The sequence below is a fragment of the Morone saxatilis genome, unplaced genomic scaffold (genome assembly GCF_004916995.1).
Source record: "Morone saxatilis isolate NCDOM2014 unplaced genomic scaffold, NCSU_SB_2.0 Contig9, whole genome shotgun sequence".
In the NCBI taxonomy this organism is placed as follows: Eukaryota; Metazoa; Chordata; class Actinopteri; family Moronidae; genus Morone; species Morone saxatilis.
Genome location: NW_023340268.1, coordinates 15699494 through 15718502, shown reverse-complemented (window position 1 = coordinate 15718502; position 19009 = coordinate 15699494). Strand labels below are relative to the sequence as shown.

Genomic DNA, 19009 nt, shown 5'->3' with positions numbered 1-19009 from the left:
TGCTCATGGCACAGCTTTTCTGTGTCACTTATTTTGTGGTGATATAATGACACAGCTTGAAATTAAAATATGCACCATTTGAAGTACAAAATAAAAAAACAAAAACTAGATTTTGACACAGGGCCCCTCTGCAAAGCCAAATCAGAGAAATGAATCAAATTACCTGCAACTAACTGCCACAGTAAAAACTGGCAACTGGCTACTGGCAATGTGACCTATTGATAATTCTAGTGTTTTGAATTCTCCTTTCTTTGTAGAACACCCCGTGCTTGTCACAGTACATCAGCAGTGACCTGGGAATAGCATGACAAAACACCCCAGCAATAACCGCTTGTTACACAAGATGTAGCCAAAACACAAACAGGGAAAAAAAAGAGAAAAGAATCTTTTGGATTTATGGGTTTGACTATGCATGAAAAATCTAAATGCTTCATGTTCCTGTTGTGTCACAGTGGAACTCCTTGCATTGCTATTTTGTTTGACTCAACTTCATTAAACTTTCAGGACTTGCTGTTCTGAGCACTAAAACACACTCGTCTCCCAGTGCTGTCAGGAAGACCCAATAGCGTGTCCTGTCTTTATTATGAATATCAAACAAACAGGCAGCGCTGACAAGAGGTTCCTGGTGGACACAGCCTCTGTCAAGTCAAAATTTGGTATCTCTTCCTCCAACTCACGTCCGTCCACTTTTCACTTTGTCTTCTTGTATTATTTGTCAGCAGGATCTCTTCCTTGGGTCACCAGTGACACACCAGTACCACAATATAATTGCCCACAGACCTCTGGGAAAAATAACCAAGAGGCACTGTAATCACTGTGACTCCACTGCCAGAGGTAATGTGAAAACCCCTTCCCTGCTTTTACTCTGTCACCACGCATTTCATCCTTGGGGCTGGCTTCTCTATTTTCTGCCTCCTCTGACCTCTCTCATCCCCTCTCACTCCCTTGAGAAAGCAGCAGTTGGTGGCCTTTCTCCAGGGTGAGTGATGGCAGTTCCATGGACAGACTCATCCACACTTAATTACCCATAAGCCTCTTTGAAGGGAAACATTGAGAGACCGAGGCATGCGCACTGTGACATCTCCTTATGTCTCTTCATTCCAGCACCGGATGGGACTATTAAAGTCCATCCACTGTGACTATTTTCACCATGTTACATAACAAAACCATTTTTGGGAAGTTCCACTTTGGAAGAGGGTGATTATTAGCATAAATATCGTTCAGAGTTTATACATTTTTAATGAAATAATCACTTTGAGTTGACATTTCCCCCTTTGGTTATTCCAGTGCAACATAACTTCAAACCCACAGAACTGTCCCTTTTACATTTTCAGACAGACCAGCGGGGCCTCTGATTGGTCACAGTTAAGCTTCAGTGCCTCTGGGTAACAGAGTTTGTCATGCCCAACACTCGGAGTGATATTATGAAAACATGGGGATTGCGAGTACACTGCAAATCTAGAAAGGGCCCGTGTTCCCGTCCACAGATGCCCTTGAAGCAGCGCGCATACACATATGAGACACTGAGATCAATTTGAAAATTTATTTTCATATAAAAAGACACTATGAAAACATTAGAGGACTACTTTGTACAATCTTATGTATAAAAAGAACAGAAATGAGGGAGAAAAGGAAAGGGAGGGGGGTTTTTCAATAATAAATCAACTGGAATGTTGGATGGTTGTAGCAGTCGGTTAACACCTAAGCATCGAAGGCTAAAGGGTGAAGGTGGATGTGAAGGTGAGTATAGTAGGTTTTGGAGTTGGTGTCCGCCTGGAGTTAAGTTGCAAATTGGGCTTGCCCGTGTTTCATCTCTCTGCATGGGCTGTTGAGTTTGGCAGGCTTTCAACACACAAAAGGAAAACAATCTGACGTACTAGCATACACTCTATCATCTTCATGTGTCAGCATTTGCATCAGTTTATCAGAGTAAAGGAAAACTGTGAAATTGCAGGATGATCCGTAGTTGCGGTGGCACACTCAAATGATCAGTCATCAATCTCAGTCAGTCAAGCACTTACCGTTCTCGGAGGTGAACACTTAAAAATCCGGCCCTCACTGAGGTGAAACCTACTCACACCGTTCGTGTGCAATGAGCAAAATACAGAGAAAAAAATGAACGAAATCGCACACTGCGCTGAAATCAAACATTCACATTTCTTTCTTTTTCTTTCCTTTTTTCTCCTTTCATCAAATTCCATTTATAAGTTACCATGGGAACAAGGCTTTATAGGGAGAGCTCATCTACAGCTTTCTCTTTAACAAGTTCTGTTTTATATATATACTGTATATATTTAAAAAAAAAAATGTTTTGTCTGTGTAAAGGTCAAATCTGTTTCCCCTGAGACTGATGTTTTCTTCCACTATACAGCATCACCCACTGACTGAGACCGTGGTGCTGACGGACCGCTGCTTGCTTCTGTTTGGACACACTGTACGGGAGATCTGAATCCTGAGCCGCACAGAAGGTCAGGTGAATGTGACCTTAGCTGGGCGACGTGGGGCCGAACCTACCCCTCTCTCCTGTGAGAGGGAGCGGGCTGTAGGTTTGTGTATCAGCTGATTAGCTTGAAAGGTTAGGAGGGCCGCACTCTTGTCTCACCATCTGCGCTGTGCTGCAGTACTACCACATTAGGGATCTTTAAACAGATGGTTTGAGGGCTGCATTGGAAAATGTCAGGACAAATCGCCATCCCCGGGTAATTACTGTTTTGAGCACTCCCCTTCTTAATCTGCATCTCTGTCTGCCTCTAGCTTTCTCGCTATATATTTTTGGATCTTTTTCCATGGCTACAGTTTTCTCTTGCACTTTTTGCTGCCCTAAATTGTCTCTCATCTGTTTCTCCACACCGTTAGATTTGGGCGAGCTTTGAACATCGGCAGAAAAGTTATCAAGCCATCTATTGAATTCATCCTGCACTCTGACACTGTCTCCATCCCTCTGTTGGTGTGCCGAGGACTGATGTGCTAATGTAGAAACAGCGGGAAACTGGTTGTCCTCTTGTAGCGTCGGTAGTACGGATGTAGAATGTCAAGCAGGAAGCACCACCACTGGCTTTTTTTTTTTTTTTTTTAGCTTTTCCCTCTTCACTCTGCCACCCTGTAGCCTTCTAACCTCTGTGGCTCCCCTCACTGCGTTTCTATTTCACTCTATCTTTCTGCAGCTGCTGTGCTCACAAGCGCAGGGTACAATCACACGGACGGGGATTCATGCGAACGAGGAATTATACATCTGGCTTCACTGCTAACATTAAGATTTCATGCCTCCTGGTAGCACGACGCTGGGTGGGCAGAATGAGCAACAGAGAAGGAGAAATGAGAAGGGAAGGCAGTAGGCGAAAAAGAAGAGGGAGGCATGTTTGTCTTTAAATTTGTGATGGGGTTCTTGGAAAAGGACGAAGAATTTGGCTCAGGTGGTGTTTAGATTCACATGTTATTGGCTTGAAAAAACCTCCTCAGGTCACGTAAAGCTAACAACATTTCCTCAGTAACTGGGGAAGAGCAAGTTAGTCGCTAAACTGATGAATAGTTCACTCTAAGCAGCATAGGTTTTAGCGAAATGAGAGATGCTAAATAGAGCTTGTACGGATTCCATTTGGGCTGAAAAAGACTTGAGATATTCTGTTTCTCTGGAATTACTGTGATTGGTGATGGCTGAAATGAATTCAGATGCTTCAATCTTTAAAGGCTTTTATCTCCAAGCAAACAAAAGAAGAAAAAAAAGGAGATTCAAGAATCTGAATGGTGATTGCGATCCTTCTTTTCCCTCATGGGTGGGTAACATGTGGCGCACATTACCTCAGAAAGCATTTATGTGCTGTGGGTGTCCTAAATCATGTTTTTTTAAGTTCCACATGGGTTAATTCTCACAGGAAATAAAAAGAAAAGAAAAAAATAATGAGAAAAAAAAATGCAGCACAAGCACAAACCAAACCAGTTTGAAAATAAATCAATTCCTCTTGAACAGTTAGACCATAGAACACAACTCAGTTCTTTGTTTCAATCGTAATATCTTTTCATTAAAAGTTTCAAACCACAGGGGAGGACGTTTCTTTAGCTAAACCATAGAAAATACACAAAAAGGGGGAATACAATGTTGACACGGAGGACGTGAGAGAAATGGATGGCTGGGACTGTTGAACTGGAACCTGAAAAAAGTGGAAAGGATGGCACATATCAAGGAGCAGCTTTTCCCCTGTCCCCCCATCCCCTATCCATCCAAAATGATGAAAAAGAAACTAATGAAAATAAAAAAGGAAAGACTGAGACACTGAATGCTTTCGTCATCCATTAGAAGGGAAAAGGAAATAAATGAAAGCAGGGTGCCTAGGGGGCTACCAGTGTGAGAAACCTCAGTGAGATTTTTTTCCCCTTGCTATAAAAAGAACTGAACGGTGCAGAAATATTCTTCTTTTTCTTTTTTCCCCCCCAAATCATTAAACAATTGAAAGAGATTTTCTTTTTTCTCCAGAATAAAATCAAGACATTTTTCTCAGAAATAAGTTTTTTCATAGTTTTCTTAACTTCTTTTAAAAATCTTTGTCAGTCACAGACGTGTCAAGCCCCTGTTCTTTCTTTTCAATAGTCTTTGCGAAAATATAGAGTAGAACAGTCTTCTTTCCATGTCTGTCCACTGCAGCAGTAAACAAATACAGTATGGGATCTGACAGAGCACATTGCAGGAGACGGGGAGCAGTGTGTGTGAGATCTTTGCGGAAAATCATGTACTTATGTATAGCTTTTCAGAAGTTCAGTATCTCTGTGTGCATCTGCATCTCGGCATGAGCATGTGTGTATTCAAGTGAGTGCGTGTACATCCGTGTGTCTTCACACTTCAGTCTGGAAGTCTCCTTCGGACGAGTCAGGGGTGTTAGCAGAGGAGGAGTCCCAGTTCTTATTGTGCAGCTCCATCCGGTCCTTCTGCTCCCCAGGAACAATGGACAGCTCGGGGGTCATGGTTTTGAAGCTGTCCCAGGAGCTCTGGTCCTCCGGGGTTGACTTGTCCTGATGGAGAAAGAGGACAAGGAAAAGCGCCATATAAGGAGAAATATTGGAAAATGAAGGCACAGTGCAGACGTTAAAGTCAGTTAGATTAGACACACTTATGTGGAAGAGAGAGGTCTGTCTTCATCATCTATTAGAGTTTACAGACAACCTTCCTGCTAAACCACATTAACAACCAGACATAGAAATACAACTAAAAACACTGAAACAAGCAGCAGAACCAAATATATAGTGTATTCTACACATTTTCCTCGTCCAAACTTACTTACTTCCAGTTGTGCTTACATACAGTAGTACATCTTCTTATATCAACTGGTTTTCAATCAAATTATAACCACATTAACTTTGGGATCCAGGGACCCAGGAAACTGGGGGCCCACAGCTCATGCTGGCCCTGGGGCACACTGATGGGTTAAATATTGCTGACTTCCTGGTTCAAGTTCAAGTTTGACCTACTGTACTTAACAGACATGTTGGGCACACTCACTTTTGGTCTTATGAAGTGGTTTAGATAACCTCACTAAACTGTTTCCAAAATGTGTAATCATCGGACTACACGTGTTTCTTGCCATGTCAGACTTTGCATCAATGGCGTTTCCAAATTTGAATTGAATTTTGTGAGTACAGTGTTTTCAAAATGGATAGAAATGATGGCCAACACTACGAAATGAGACCTAAGTTGTAGTAAGCTGACATTTTTCCTTTAAATGAAATACCTGACACACAGATTTGGAGATACCTAAATTGAATCTTTTGTCTCTAAGCATGGCAAATATCAACATACACACAGAGAGGCCAAACCACTGCCTCAGTGCCATGTCTAAAAGGTTAGTTAACATAAATAATAAAAAGCAGTACCATACATACCTGTAGTTCAAAGCACCTTTCCATTTTTCTATCAAAAAATACCTCTGTTCTTTTATTTAGAAAGAATATACCTGTCTCACTTTATCTCCCACCTCTCCGAATCAGTAACCTTTGCGGATAAAAGCAGAAAACCATGGGTCTGTGATCGCTGCATGTGGTCCACAGATGTGCCCACTATGCATGTAAAATACATGTTGGGGGATTAGCTAAAGACGGAATTAGAGGTAGCATTATGCATCAGATAAGGGCCATTATTCAAATCGGACTCATTATATCGGAGATAATGATTTCACAGATACGAACTGGGAAAGGCATGAGGGATCGTTAGCCCACATGACTCTCGGAGGAGCAAAACATATAAAGACAAACTTGTGGTGCTTCTCGAAGACATGATGGACCGAGCTGCAGTGGAGCTTCCTGGACTGCATGGGGCTCAATAGTCATAGTCTAAATGAACATTAAGAGGATGAGTGTTCACGGAGTATGTCTTGCAGGACAACACATCCTGATGAGTGCTTTTAAAAGTGTATTTGAGAGGGGAATACCAGATGTGCATTAGCTGTGCAAGTATCTACCCCTATGTGATTGTTTGTACGTATGCCATCAATTAGAGAGCACTCCTGTATCTGCAACTCAGCTATCTCCTTCTTTCATTTCGTTCACGCCTTCCCTTCATTGCACCAACTCTTATAAAGTACTCATACGCAATTCACTTTGAGCTATTCACACCCTCAATCCCTGTCTATCTCATCATCAGACACACACACACACACACACACACACACACACACATATATGCAGTACACACAACTCATTGATCTGCAGTAGCACAGCACTCCCTCCCTCCCTCCTCCCCTCCGCCTCGCAGTGTGATGATCGTCGCCGGAGCGCTAGGGGGCAATATCTGCCTGATTATCATTCTCCCTGCGTCACAGCCTGACAGTTGGTAAAATGAATACAAAAGGCATAATCTGGGAGCCAATTTGCATGCTAAATGCTGGCGAAGGAACATTTTGTAATGCAGGAGTGTGGGTAATGCTGCAGTTAAGCCCAACTTTATCCCTGGGAGACTAGGCTAACACGATTGTGCTGCCACTGCGTGTCTATCCGTTCCCTTTCGCCATCTCTGCCTGCCTCCATTCCCCTCCTTGCCCCAAAGCCCCATCTCATCCCACTCTTTCTCCCTCTCTCTGCCAGAAACCCCCTCTACTTACACTCGACGAGTTCTTTTCACCTCCGGCAGACGAAATGCTCCATCGCTTTTCCCTCTGTGGTGATGAAATGGGAGGGAGAAGACAAGGAGGGGGTGACGAGAGAGACAGAGAGAGAGAAGAAGGGGGAGGGCAGGGGAAAGGGGTTGGGTGGGGGGGATCACAGTCACTGACAACTCTGCCCTGAAACAATAGCATTGTTCCCACACCTTCAGCAGGTGAACAGGCAGTTGTTGTTTTGTGCTTACACCTTACCCTCTCTCTCTCTCTCTCTGCCTCAGTTTCCCAAATCCCCCTCATCAGCTCTCTCATGACAAAACACATGTGTACACGCTCACAACATGCACACATGAGCAGAAACAGTGCAAACAATGATCGGACACGCAACGTCTGCATGGTTATACAAGCATAATTCAAGTGTGTTGGAACAGGCAGTGTTTTTTAACATCCTGAGCTGTCAGAGCTTAGAGGAAAAGTGACGAAGCAGGGACAGAGTGAGTGAGACACTAATAGCCGCTACAACTACTATACAGGGGATAAAAGAACGGACGGCATGTGGGCGTAAAGTAATCTAATACTAAAAGCTGCTACAGTGAATCTGCTGTGCAGTGCTAGAGGCTTTGGAGCTCATGTATTCTAAATAATGTTGAAACTGGATAACTAATCAGGTTATTAGTGCATAGAAATGCTATCTACACTTTCTGCATTATTGATTTGATAGTGTATGTGTTAATACAACACATAAAATAGTTAAAGCTCGGCTATAAAACGAACATTGCTGACTCTGTATGTCCCGCCCCTGGCTTAAACACATAAACCTAGCTTCCCCTGCTGTACCTCTGCAGTGTTATCTATGTTTTTTTTTATGTTGTAAACTGCGGCGTAAGGTGGCTTGCTTCTGTATGGGTGGTCTGTTGTTTTTTAGTCCAATATTTATAGGTGTTCTGAATTTCTAGGTGTTTTTTTAATTGTCTGGTCAGGGTGTGAGCTGGTGATGAGTCCAGCGATACTAGTGCAGAAATTAGAAAAAAGTTCTATGTTGCTTGGTATTGCTGTTTTCTTGGTAGTTGTGTTGACGGGCTGACAGCTCTAGAAATGATGTGTGTGTCACTAGGTGTTTGGGGAGGGGAATGGAAATCCCAGTCCGCCTCAAGTCTAGGCCCAAATTGATTCCCTATAGTGGCTCTAACAACTTGGCTAATATTGACTGGACCCTTTTTTTTGTGAGAAGTATTTCAGAGTATTGTTAAAAGTTTTCTGCAGCAATTGTAAGTTTATGTCCTACATTTTTCCCATCATTAAAAAATCTGCAGATGAAATAGTACATCATTCCGCCTAAGAGTGTTTGGGAGCGTGTCTAAAAGAGTGTGTGTGTGTTTGGTTTCTTCTATGTAAGATTTAAGTTCACCCATTCGGAGATTAAAAACATTTCTGGGCTTGGCATATTGCCTGGGGGTATCTTGATTTACTGTCATATGTGATGTGCTCATTAGCGAGCCTACATGTTGAAAATGTATAGAATCTTGAAATTTGCATCTGGTACACAACAGTTTGATACTTTGAATTGATATGTTTTCAGCGGCATCAGTGGTGGAATGTAAATCCAGTACTTTAATCTACATTTACTCAAGTGCTGCACTTAAATAAATATTCAAGGTACTTGTACTTCACTTGAGTATTGCTTTTTACTTCACTGCAGTTATCCGACAGCTTTATTTTATAATTACTTTACTGATTAAGATTTTACACACAAATCATAATGCTCATAATGCTGTAAAGTATGACACATATACCACCATATGGTAGTTAAAGTAAGCTCCACCTCCACCTGCTACTAACACATTAATGCTTACATACTTCAGTGACTTTCTCCTAACACTACATCATTTCTACTTTCTTTCAACATATGTCCAACATATGCAGCATTTGTAAAAAAAAAAACAAAAAAAAACAATTATCTTTACACTATGTAAAAAGCCAGAAATATCAGGGTTGGCAACAGGACAAACATTATCAACCATCTGTGATAGACTAAATTCATGCCTGACAGACTTTCAATCACCATAATGAGTCCTTTTATCAGCATTCAAAGCATCAAACGTGATTCAGTAATTAACTTCTAAATGCAAAGTTTGTGCACCATCAGTGTTTTGCAATGGAACTGGCAATATGGAATATACTGTCCATCACTGATCGGAAAACCTTAGCTAAATTCCCCAATGATGGAATGTTTCAGGCAAGCTGCACGATTATCTGAGAGAAAATGCTACAAGCTGCAAGCGTGACAAAGCTAAGTGAAGAAAACAGTTTGTAGGGATAGTACATACTAGAAAAAAGACGCTACTGCACAAACATCGAGAGAAGCCTCCGCAACAGTGTTGGTGTATGTTGCCCACTCACTGCCACTCAGTCCCCCTCATTTGGACCACGAAATGGAAATTGTGTCTGAATGTGGGTGAGCAATGTGGCAGGCTGTCTTTGGGAGATGATGGGGGGGACAGGTGGTTGTGGGTAAGCAGGTTAACTTTACCTTTGTTGACTTGGATGCCCATGGTTCTGCTGACTGTCTGGCTAGATTCAAACTGGGACATGACAACAAGCATGCAACACAAGGCCCAGTCAGCCAACAAAGGACATAAAAACAGAAAACAAAAAAACAAAAAACAAAAATCAATAAAATGTGGCAGTAAGGCAAAGAAAAGACATAACAGTACAATGAGTGTAAGGCTCAAATGAAACAAATTTAAAAATCACATTTATACATGGAGAAAATAAAAGTAACATCAAAAGAAGACTGAGTGGATATCAGAACACGACTATAGTCTTATAGCTGTCAGTGGGCTTTGAGTCACTGCACCAGAAGTGGACTCTTTGAAGCCATCTTTGTGTGTTTATTTCATTATATCATCAAGATAATGATCCTGATTTCCCATTCAGTACTGGCATAATTTATTAGGGGGCACAAAAATAGACTAACTGGGCATAGCAGTCTTTAGCACCATTTACCCCTTAGCTGGGAATGAATCTGTGTCACAAGTAATAAGGCCCTTCAAAGGAGCCAAATCTAGAGAATGTAGGGCAAATAAATTCCATTAGTGCAACACATTGCAAACAAACGAGCAATCAGACACACAGGCTTGGTTCGCTGCTGTCTGGGCCTGTGCAGTGCAGCGCAATGCAATCCAAGGCCTGTGTTCCTTTAGTAAAAAAAAATTGCGATTCGGCCCTTTTCACCTCCCTTTAATTGGCCCAAGGACACTAAATGAGCTAAATTAGTATTGTGCCTCTTGGTGCACGAAGCTAGTGTTGGGCTTGTTCCGCCTGGGCTAACCGTCCCCTCATTAGGAGCCACTGATAGAGCCAGTGTGCTAAAGCTACACTCCGCCAGCCCTCAGTTTTCATGGGCAATTTGTGTGGAAGGGTGAAAACAGTTGATGAGTTTATGCTCGGCACGGAGAAGGGGGGCAAGGAAATAATTAAAAACAAGCTAATGAGAGGAATTAATTATTCAATTAATGCCTCAAACGTGCCACTGAAGGCTGAGTTTAGAGGGAGAAATGGGAAAATGAGGGCGACGGGAGAGAGAAAATGTCAAGCCGTGAGGATGAATTGAAGGGAGAATGAGATATGAAGAGGAAGAAGAGGGGAGGACTTGGTTTATTGCTGGAATGTGAAATTGAAGCCCCTTAGCTTAATGCCAGCAAATTGACTATCAAGACCTACGGGGTTTGCAAGTGCAGGCAAATTGCCCCCTCTGAATCAACAAAAATTGAGTCTTTTGTCATTTAAAATTATACATCTTCATTTTACATGAGACATCCTCAAAGCATACACATTACCTTACCTAAATTTCCCTTCAGTGGCCTAAAAACATCACTGAAATATCAATAACAGCCACTAATGTTAACTGTGGAGGCATAAAGAGAGCACCCCAGGTCTCACCTCTCTTTTATGGGGCAGGCTAATGGTAGAGCCCTCTTATACGATACCACAATGTATTTCCATATGTAGCCTAGCAGACCAGACTTTCAGCATAGGATTCAAAAGGACGCCTACAGCCACTTAGATTGAATAGCAAATGCATCTTTCATGAACGAAAATTTGCTCGCTGTCCCTGCTCTGATCTAGCATGAGTGAAATCACAACAAAGCAGAGTACTTGTTTCCTTTGTCTTTCGCTCCATCCCACTGCGTTCTGCACAACTCCTCGCTGCCTATCTGGAGAGGGAAGCCAAGCATGCTTCATTTAATCAGGAACACAGCAGACGACGGGATGGAAATATATCCCATTTGAGAGCTAAAAAATGCATCAGCCAGGCCATTACGCAGTGCGAACTCTCTCTCTCTCTTTTACACACACACCGTCCATCCCACACAGAGAGGCAGAACACTGCATCATTGGGCACTGCATGCAAATTTGTGTTACGACCTTCTGAACCCTGTGGAGAGGATAGAGAACGACGGGCTAACTCCACAGTGACGGAGGCCAAGAAACCGTTCTAAATCTAAACATTAGCGCAGGCAGGGATACTGTGTTACATACACACTGCATCTACTCCGTCTTTCAGTAACCCCACTGATTCCATTTGTATCCTGTCTCCATTACGTGAGACACAATGTAAAATGGAATCCATCCCCCAGCTCGCCATATGGCCTCTGCCACAGCATCCACTGTACTTAAAACAGAGCAGGATTTGAATTTGTTTTCATCATTAGCATTAAAGAGCAGCCCACTTTCTATCCACTTCATCTAAGTCGTACCACTGCAACAGATATTATTCTCTTATGGGGGCAGATAACTGTGTATCTATACCAAAACAGACACACACAATTCAAAGTCAGAAGCTGTCCCCATGTAAACAAAGCCTAATAACAGCTAACAATCCACAATCAATCAACATAAGCTCACAGTGACCCACAAAACAGTTGCTACGTATCTTACCGCATTAAAAATGTGCACAGATGTGTGAAACCTGCAGGAGAAATATATGTCACAGCCTGCAACTGACCTTTGTTAGCCATAGTTTACCAGTAAGCCATTTCACAGAGTAGATTTTAAAATGTCATGTATATATTTAGGGCAACATGTACATTCATTTTCAGGCTACGGGAATAGCTCTGCTAGCTTCAGCAGCCTAACAGAAACGACAGACAAGGTTATTTTCAACACTGAGGTTAATGGGGAGTCTTGTTATATAGTGTCCCCCCCCCCCCCCCCCCCACTCTCTTTCCGGTCACGTCTTTGCCCTCTGTTTGCATCTATTAGGCGTAACACTGAGTCATCACTTAACAGCCTCAAGCTATCAGTGTGGTAAGGATACAGATTACCAGTTCCCAGGCAAGACAGTTAATAACAGTATAACAGGTGGCATTAAGGACAAGAAAAGCAGAAATCAAAAGAAGTATGAAGTATGTGGATTTTATCTGTGATGGTACATGTAATGCCCGAGACCACTTTGAGCCCACTGCACTTACACAGAAAATTGGATAAGATGTGAAAGCAGAAATAGGTGTGCCCATGTGTGTGACATTTTCTGATATCCACTCATCTCCTCAACACAGCAAACACAGAAATCCTACCTTTCCAGAGAAGTAAAATGGATCAAGTCTCTTCTGACCCCATAAGTCCTTGTGATATTTCCTATAGTATTTCACCAGCACCCATACAAAGTGCATCGTGTTTGGCCCCGTTTTAGTGCCAATGAGCTAGTTCATGAGCAGAATATCATGGTTTATGAGGTGATTATAAATTGGTTTGGATGGGTCATTGTCTTTATGAACTGATTTATCACTCAGTTATGGTGTTTCAGACACTGAGATGGGCACAATGACTGTATGGATTGTCACATCACACACAGTGGTGCTACAGCAATGAAAACACAACCCAAAACAGCTAAACAACAACAAAAAAAGTCCTTCTATGTCCTTGTTTTAATCATGGGAGATAAATCCAGTCCTGCATCAGACCACCTTACAAATCCATATCTCTGGTTACAATGATTCCAGATTGTATTAGAATATGAATTTGTACAGGACTTGATGAAGGAAGGGAAATTAGCATTCATTACATGAATGCAGAAGCACAGGGGGTACAAGCTGTGACGCACTGAACTGTTACACCACCACACCGCTAGGGGACCAGCTAATATTTAGGCACTTCACTATGAGACAGCGCTGATGGGTAGTAGATGAGCAGCTGCATGGGAGTAAGCTCATAGACCCTGTCTGTGTGGCTGTAACTGCAAATAGTAAGAGTCTGTATGAGTATGTTCGTAAACCCCACCCCCCAATCAGTTTTGCTGCACCTGTCAAGCTTTCCATTATAACACAGCACATATGCAGTGTGCCATAATAATGGTGGCAGATTTACCATTAGAATTCTTACATTTGAAGGAGTGGGTCCTTGATTTTAGACAGAGTTCGACAAAAGCAGATTTCTCATTTTTAGCTGGTGACCACCGATTCTGTTGTCCGAAATGCTTTGCTGTAAAATCAGCTGTAGCTAGTTAACTAATTAAACTAGCATTCCAGTTTGGCAAACTTAACCCTATCTCAGGTAATATTGGCTGGGATTAACCCTAACAGGTTTGCTGTGCCTAGTTACTGTTGCTAAGCTATGATTGGACAACTTCTGATTGGGGGAAAGGTTTAGTGAACAGTTAATGACATGTGAAATGTACATTTTTGCAGAACAGGAACACAGATACAGCAAACTATGAGATACACACAGTGTCATGTAGCGCATCAACTCATCGGCCTTAGAGTATGTTAGAGGGGCTCTACTGCACGGGGGTTTATGTGGGGGTTTAGTATGCCTTACGTTGACTTTCTTTGTAAACAAGGGACGTTCTGCGCACTAGTGACGGCTCGGTGTTGTGCCTCGGTGGTGGGGGAGGGGGGACCTGTGGTGGGCGAACACGGCCGCATCGGTTAGAAGGGGTCACAGGTTGTTTAGGGTGTGGGTTAAAACACTGTTTAGGCACTTTAAAGGAGAGAGAGGCCTGCAAACGTCAGGGAGGTTAATGGGTTTTTGAGGTATCATTGCTCCAGGTAGATGACTCATCATTAGAGAGGTAAGGGGGGCTGAGGGTTTTTCCTCTACTGGTTTTGCCTGGAACTGGCTAACCTCTCTCATAATTAAAAGGTGAGATGGTCAATTGGCCATATGAAGTTAAGGCTGAGTATCAACTTTCACATACTTTGGGTGTCCATCCGTGAGAAGATATCCCAGTGAAATGCAATTATGTTTGCTACTAAATCAAACCACCATGTAGTATATGTGAAAATCATTGTCAGTGTTTGTCATATGGCATAAAAAGGAGGTTATTAAAGTTATTATGAAACGATTATATCATTACTCATGCATTAATTGTCTCCTAAACACACTTTATGTGCTCCAAACACAGGCAGTGCAACACACTGATCTCAAACATAAAACAGATAAACACACAAACAAAAAGGGACAAGAGGACACACACATACACGCATGCCTACAATCACGCACCCACACGGGGGCATGCAGCCACACACACAGGCCGATTAATATGAAACACACACACCCACCTACACAGACGCACGCACACATCCCTCTCATCTCCATAATTACTGTATAGTCAGCATGTCCGTGTCTGGGGGTGACTCTCAAAGTGAGATGTTGACAACAGTAGAGCTGAACTCAAGCTGGGTCCTGTCAAAGGCCTGACACTGATAGCATTATCCGTGTAATTATTCACAGTTAAGTGAACTGCCTACTTACTTTTAACATAATGGATTTGGATGAGTAAGCCATATCTATGCTGTCCTCTCATTTCATAACTTATATGACGTCCGTAACCCACAGGAAATATGCGTTCCAATTTGTCTTAATTAGTTTAAATACAGCCTATCTATTATTTGTGGCTGGGCTTTCATTTCTTTTACATTTGGGCATAATCTCAAAGCGCACCTGAGCTCCCTCTGAGGCACATTAGCATGCTGCAGCGCAACTGTTAAGAACCACAGACTTCTAATATATGGCTCATGCCTTTGCAAGCAGCCTGCCATTTTTCTTCTCTTCCATAAAATATTTGCTTGGCATTAATGAACGGGGAGCTGGCCAGAGCTTCTGAAAATCTTGATCAAGACGTTGAGCAAATGAGGAGTGAAGGGAAAGGCCGCCGGTCTGGCATTGGGAAATGGCAGCGTGCTTACGTGCGAGTGTGTGTGTACAGTATGCGTGTGGCTTCCCAGCGTGGGGAATATGAGAGATGTCAGACTGGCCTCTGTTCCTCTTCTGGCAGTATAAATTAGATGTGAACCAGCATGCCGCCGATGCCAGGGGAAAGTACACCTATCAAGGTTGACTAACTCATCATGGCTCTACGCACTAAAGCTCAGCAGATGAGGGGAGTGCGAGCATGTGCGCGTGTGTTTAAATCTTAATGAAACTGGCCCTCTGAAGGTCAGTACAGAGCAAGCAGGGACTCTTTCGTCTGCTGCTAATGGTGTATTAATGATTCAAAGAAGTCTCATGCTCACAGGTGCCCACCCAAGCACCCTGCTGACACACACTCAGACACACGCCTAACCACCCCCACAGACACATACACGAACATGAAAAAACACTGTACAGTACATAGACAAATAATCCAATTAAACAGACAGATTAACCAGTGTGACACAGGCATAGACAACGCTCTTTGTGTATAGGCACATGTGTTGTTGTTTTTTTTCAGCAATGCATTATGGTGAGGTGATTTGTTAAGAGTGAGAAATTGTTTCACAGGTCTTAAATTGCAGAATTTGGATTTCATTAACCGGCAATGATTGATTATCCCTCAGCTAACAGCTCATGTGATCAGTTTTGACAAGTATTTAATAAGGCACCAAGCACAAGTGAGAATGAATTAACTTCAGGCCAATTAAAGCGGGTATAAAAAGATATTTGCAGTAAGAAAGCTGGAATAAAATGTGCCTCTTAAGTTATATTCATGAGGTAGCTATTGTTCAATTCTCTACGGATGAGATAAGTACAAGTTCCCTTGTTAGAGCAAACAATGTTTTTTTTTACATTCTAAGGCAGCAAGTTGACTAGAAAAAAGATACCATAATTAATACAATCACTTTCAAATGTACCTTATGCTGTATATTACTGAGATCTTTACTCTGAACTATAATCTGAGAGCTGCATTTAAAAGTAAATGCAGTATCACTATAGTGCTGATAATAATTACCCAGCATTGACCACTTTTTGTGAAGCATACTACTGCAATTTTGATCTGCGCAGAGGTCAGCGTTTGCCTTCCAGTATCAGCTATTCAGTGTTAAAGGGGTGGGGTTTTAGGGTTGTGACAAAGTGCAGGAGGGGGTAGAGGTGCATAGGTACAGCGGGTTCCAATCCCGCGTTTGGGCAATGGTCTTACCTTGAATGTGGACATGGCTGGGTCCCTGCTATACCTGTCTATGGTGTGGAACTTGGACGAGTGGTTGAGCTCATGGTACAGCTCAGAATGTCTTTTGCGAGTGTGCATCACTTTCTGGAAGGGAAGAAAGGAAGGGACAGCAAAAATGAACCAAATAGAAACAAAAAAAAAAGCCAAAGGAAGGAGGAGTGGGCCAATATAGGGGCAGGCAGGGGAACAAGAATGGGTAAAAGGCTGAGGGACTGCAGTGATGGCAGCCATGAAAAAGGTGTTAGAGAGGGACGCGGACAGATCGATCGATTGCTGGCTCATGCTCATACATCATCCGCTTCCTGAGTCTTTAAGAATTTGGAAACTTGGAGTGCTGCGGAGGAGTCCTTGAAGTGAAAATTTGGTGAAAATGACTGACATAAATGCCATTGTTACAGACTGGAGCCAGCTAGCGGGTGGTCCTATTAAGGATTGTGTCTAACTCATTAAACATCTAACAGATGGACTGGAATTCAACTTTTGCCCTTGCGAAGGATATCGACAAAAACTGCCTACCCCGTGTTCTGAATACGTCTGTCTAGAAGGCAGCTAAATTCAGATCTTTAATTTTCTGACAACAAACTGCATTTGTCAGTGCCACTGCTGTTGTCTCTCTGTGCTAATGGGCAGTTCTGGAGCTGCTCGGCAGTAGCTAATCGTCAAAGCAGCTTGCGAGGTTGAAAGTGACACAGGGGCAAGATGCCAGCGCACACCCGCACACTTACTGGCCAGGACTGGCGCTTAGCACTGGCTCCAATTACTTCAGAGTGGGCACTCTCATCTTTGCTCAGCTAGGAAGGTGCTACTAGTTCCTTGCTTCGTGTCTTTTTGCTGCTATGGCTTTAGTTTTCCTTTTTAATTTTTGGCACATCCTTGTCTGAGTCATATGGTTTTAGGTTTTCATGAAATTCCAATAAATCCTGTATAAAGTATGACCTGAAAGTGATACATAACCTTCAAAATAAAGAACAATGGGAGCAGCCTAATAAAGGATGCTACTGGGTTGCATTTTGGGAAATGAAGGATCCAGCATTTTTGGAGCTTGAATCATGCTAGGAACTAAAACTCAGAACATCACAATTTGACTGCTCCTTTTTTTAATTGTGTCTCTTGCAAGTCCAACTTTAAGTGGTATACTAAATCAATGGAGAACTCCTTTAAGTTTTCAGTATTATTTCCCCTAAAAGGCTATATTCTTAATTAAGTTTGCTTGTATAAAGTTAATTCTTGACAGTCTGGGACGCCTGGTTAGCTAAGTTGGTAGAGCTGGCGACCCATATACTGAGTTGCTGCAGCGGCCCAGGGTTTTCAAAAAGAAAAAACCATTGCTGACCTGGCGCCGCTTTCTGTGTGTCCCTCCCCTCTCTCTCTACCCTTATCCTGTCCATATCTTCCCGGCTGTCCACTATGCAAATAAGGCAATAAAAGGCCCCAAAATAATAACTTAAAAAAAAATCTTGACAGTCTAAAAAGGCTTGGGGCAAGACCTCCAATAAGGTAAAAAACAATAAAAATAAAAACTGGATAAGAATGTTTACCTTCCACTTAAAGTTCATGGAAGTGTACACTATTGTACGTGGTTCTCCCTATGTCAAGCCCCTTTATCCCAAAAGTCAATAGTGCAATTGACTCGAGAAAAAGAGTTATTTCGCAGGAGAGGCCAGTCTCCTTGTACTAAATTCATGCAGCGGCCACAAATGACTCTCCAGTAAATTTTTTCGCGCAGATAAGTAAAACAACAGGCATAGTCACTGTTAGCTAGCTTGCTCCATCACACCATACCCTGCCTGTATACAAGATATATCTCCGTGGTGAGGGTGAATGTCCCCAAGTCCAGTTTTGCCAAACAGTCTACAATGAAGACTGAAATTCTCAACCAAAAAGCAGAGGTAGGTTACTGTATTATGATTTACTCCCGCTAGAGACTGGAGATTCACAGAACACAGGTCATTCTGACACCATACATACTCACGGCACTGCCAAACCCGACTTGGTTCCCAACATGATATAACAGCCAAATCAACCTATGACGCACCATAACGCTCGTTGACCCCCAAGAACTGCAATACTTGCTACTCAATGCAGACAGCAAGAACCACACTACTTTGTGCTTTCTTTCCAACCAGGACCGCGCCAAGATGACATGACCCACGCATTATTTGATTTACATGTACATGTCAGTGGATGTTTTGTTCCCCCCATTGATGGCTACGATTGATTGAGCCCTCCCAAGATCAAGACCAGATAAGAAGTTGGACAGGTCTAAGGGCCATTGTGGAGAAACCAGCATACTATGCTAACGGTAGGTCTGAAACATACGTTCATTGAACGTTTCTAAATGCCCAAAGGAGAAACCAGGTTGCGAAGAGGAGGGGTTTAGCAATGCGTCTTTGCTCTCCTTTCGTTACTCATCCTGGCAGAAGCACAAGAAAGCAGAACAGGCCCGATGACGGGGGCCGAGGGCCCGAGATCTTTCCTCGAAGCTCCAGCATCGAGA

At 42.6% G+C, this 19009-nt stretch overlaps 1 protein-coding gene across 1 annotated transcript in view; it reads right to left on the bottom strand.

Moving 5' to 3' along the window:
• Positions 1–1539: 1539 nt before the first annotated feature.
• adgrb2 (adhesion G protein-coupled receptor B2) overlaps positions 1540–19009 on the bottom strand; it is a 150324-nt gene continuing 132854 nt past the window's right edge. Inside the window, exons 31-33 of the mRNA XM_035681617.1 lie at positions 16483–16596; positions 7086–7139; positions 1540–5004 (exon numbers count right to left, since the gene is read on the bottom strand). Coding sequence (XP_035537510.1) covers positions 4828–5004; positions 7086–7139; positions 16483–16596 — 345 coding nt within the window. The 3' untranslated portion in view covers positions 1540–4827. The remainder of the gene's footprint in view (positions 5005–7085; positions 7140–16482; positions 16597–19009) is intronic.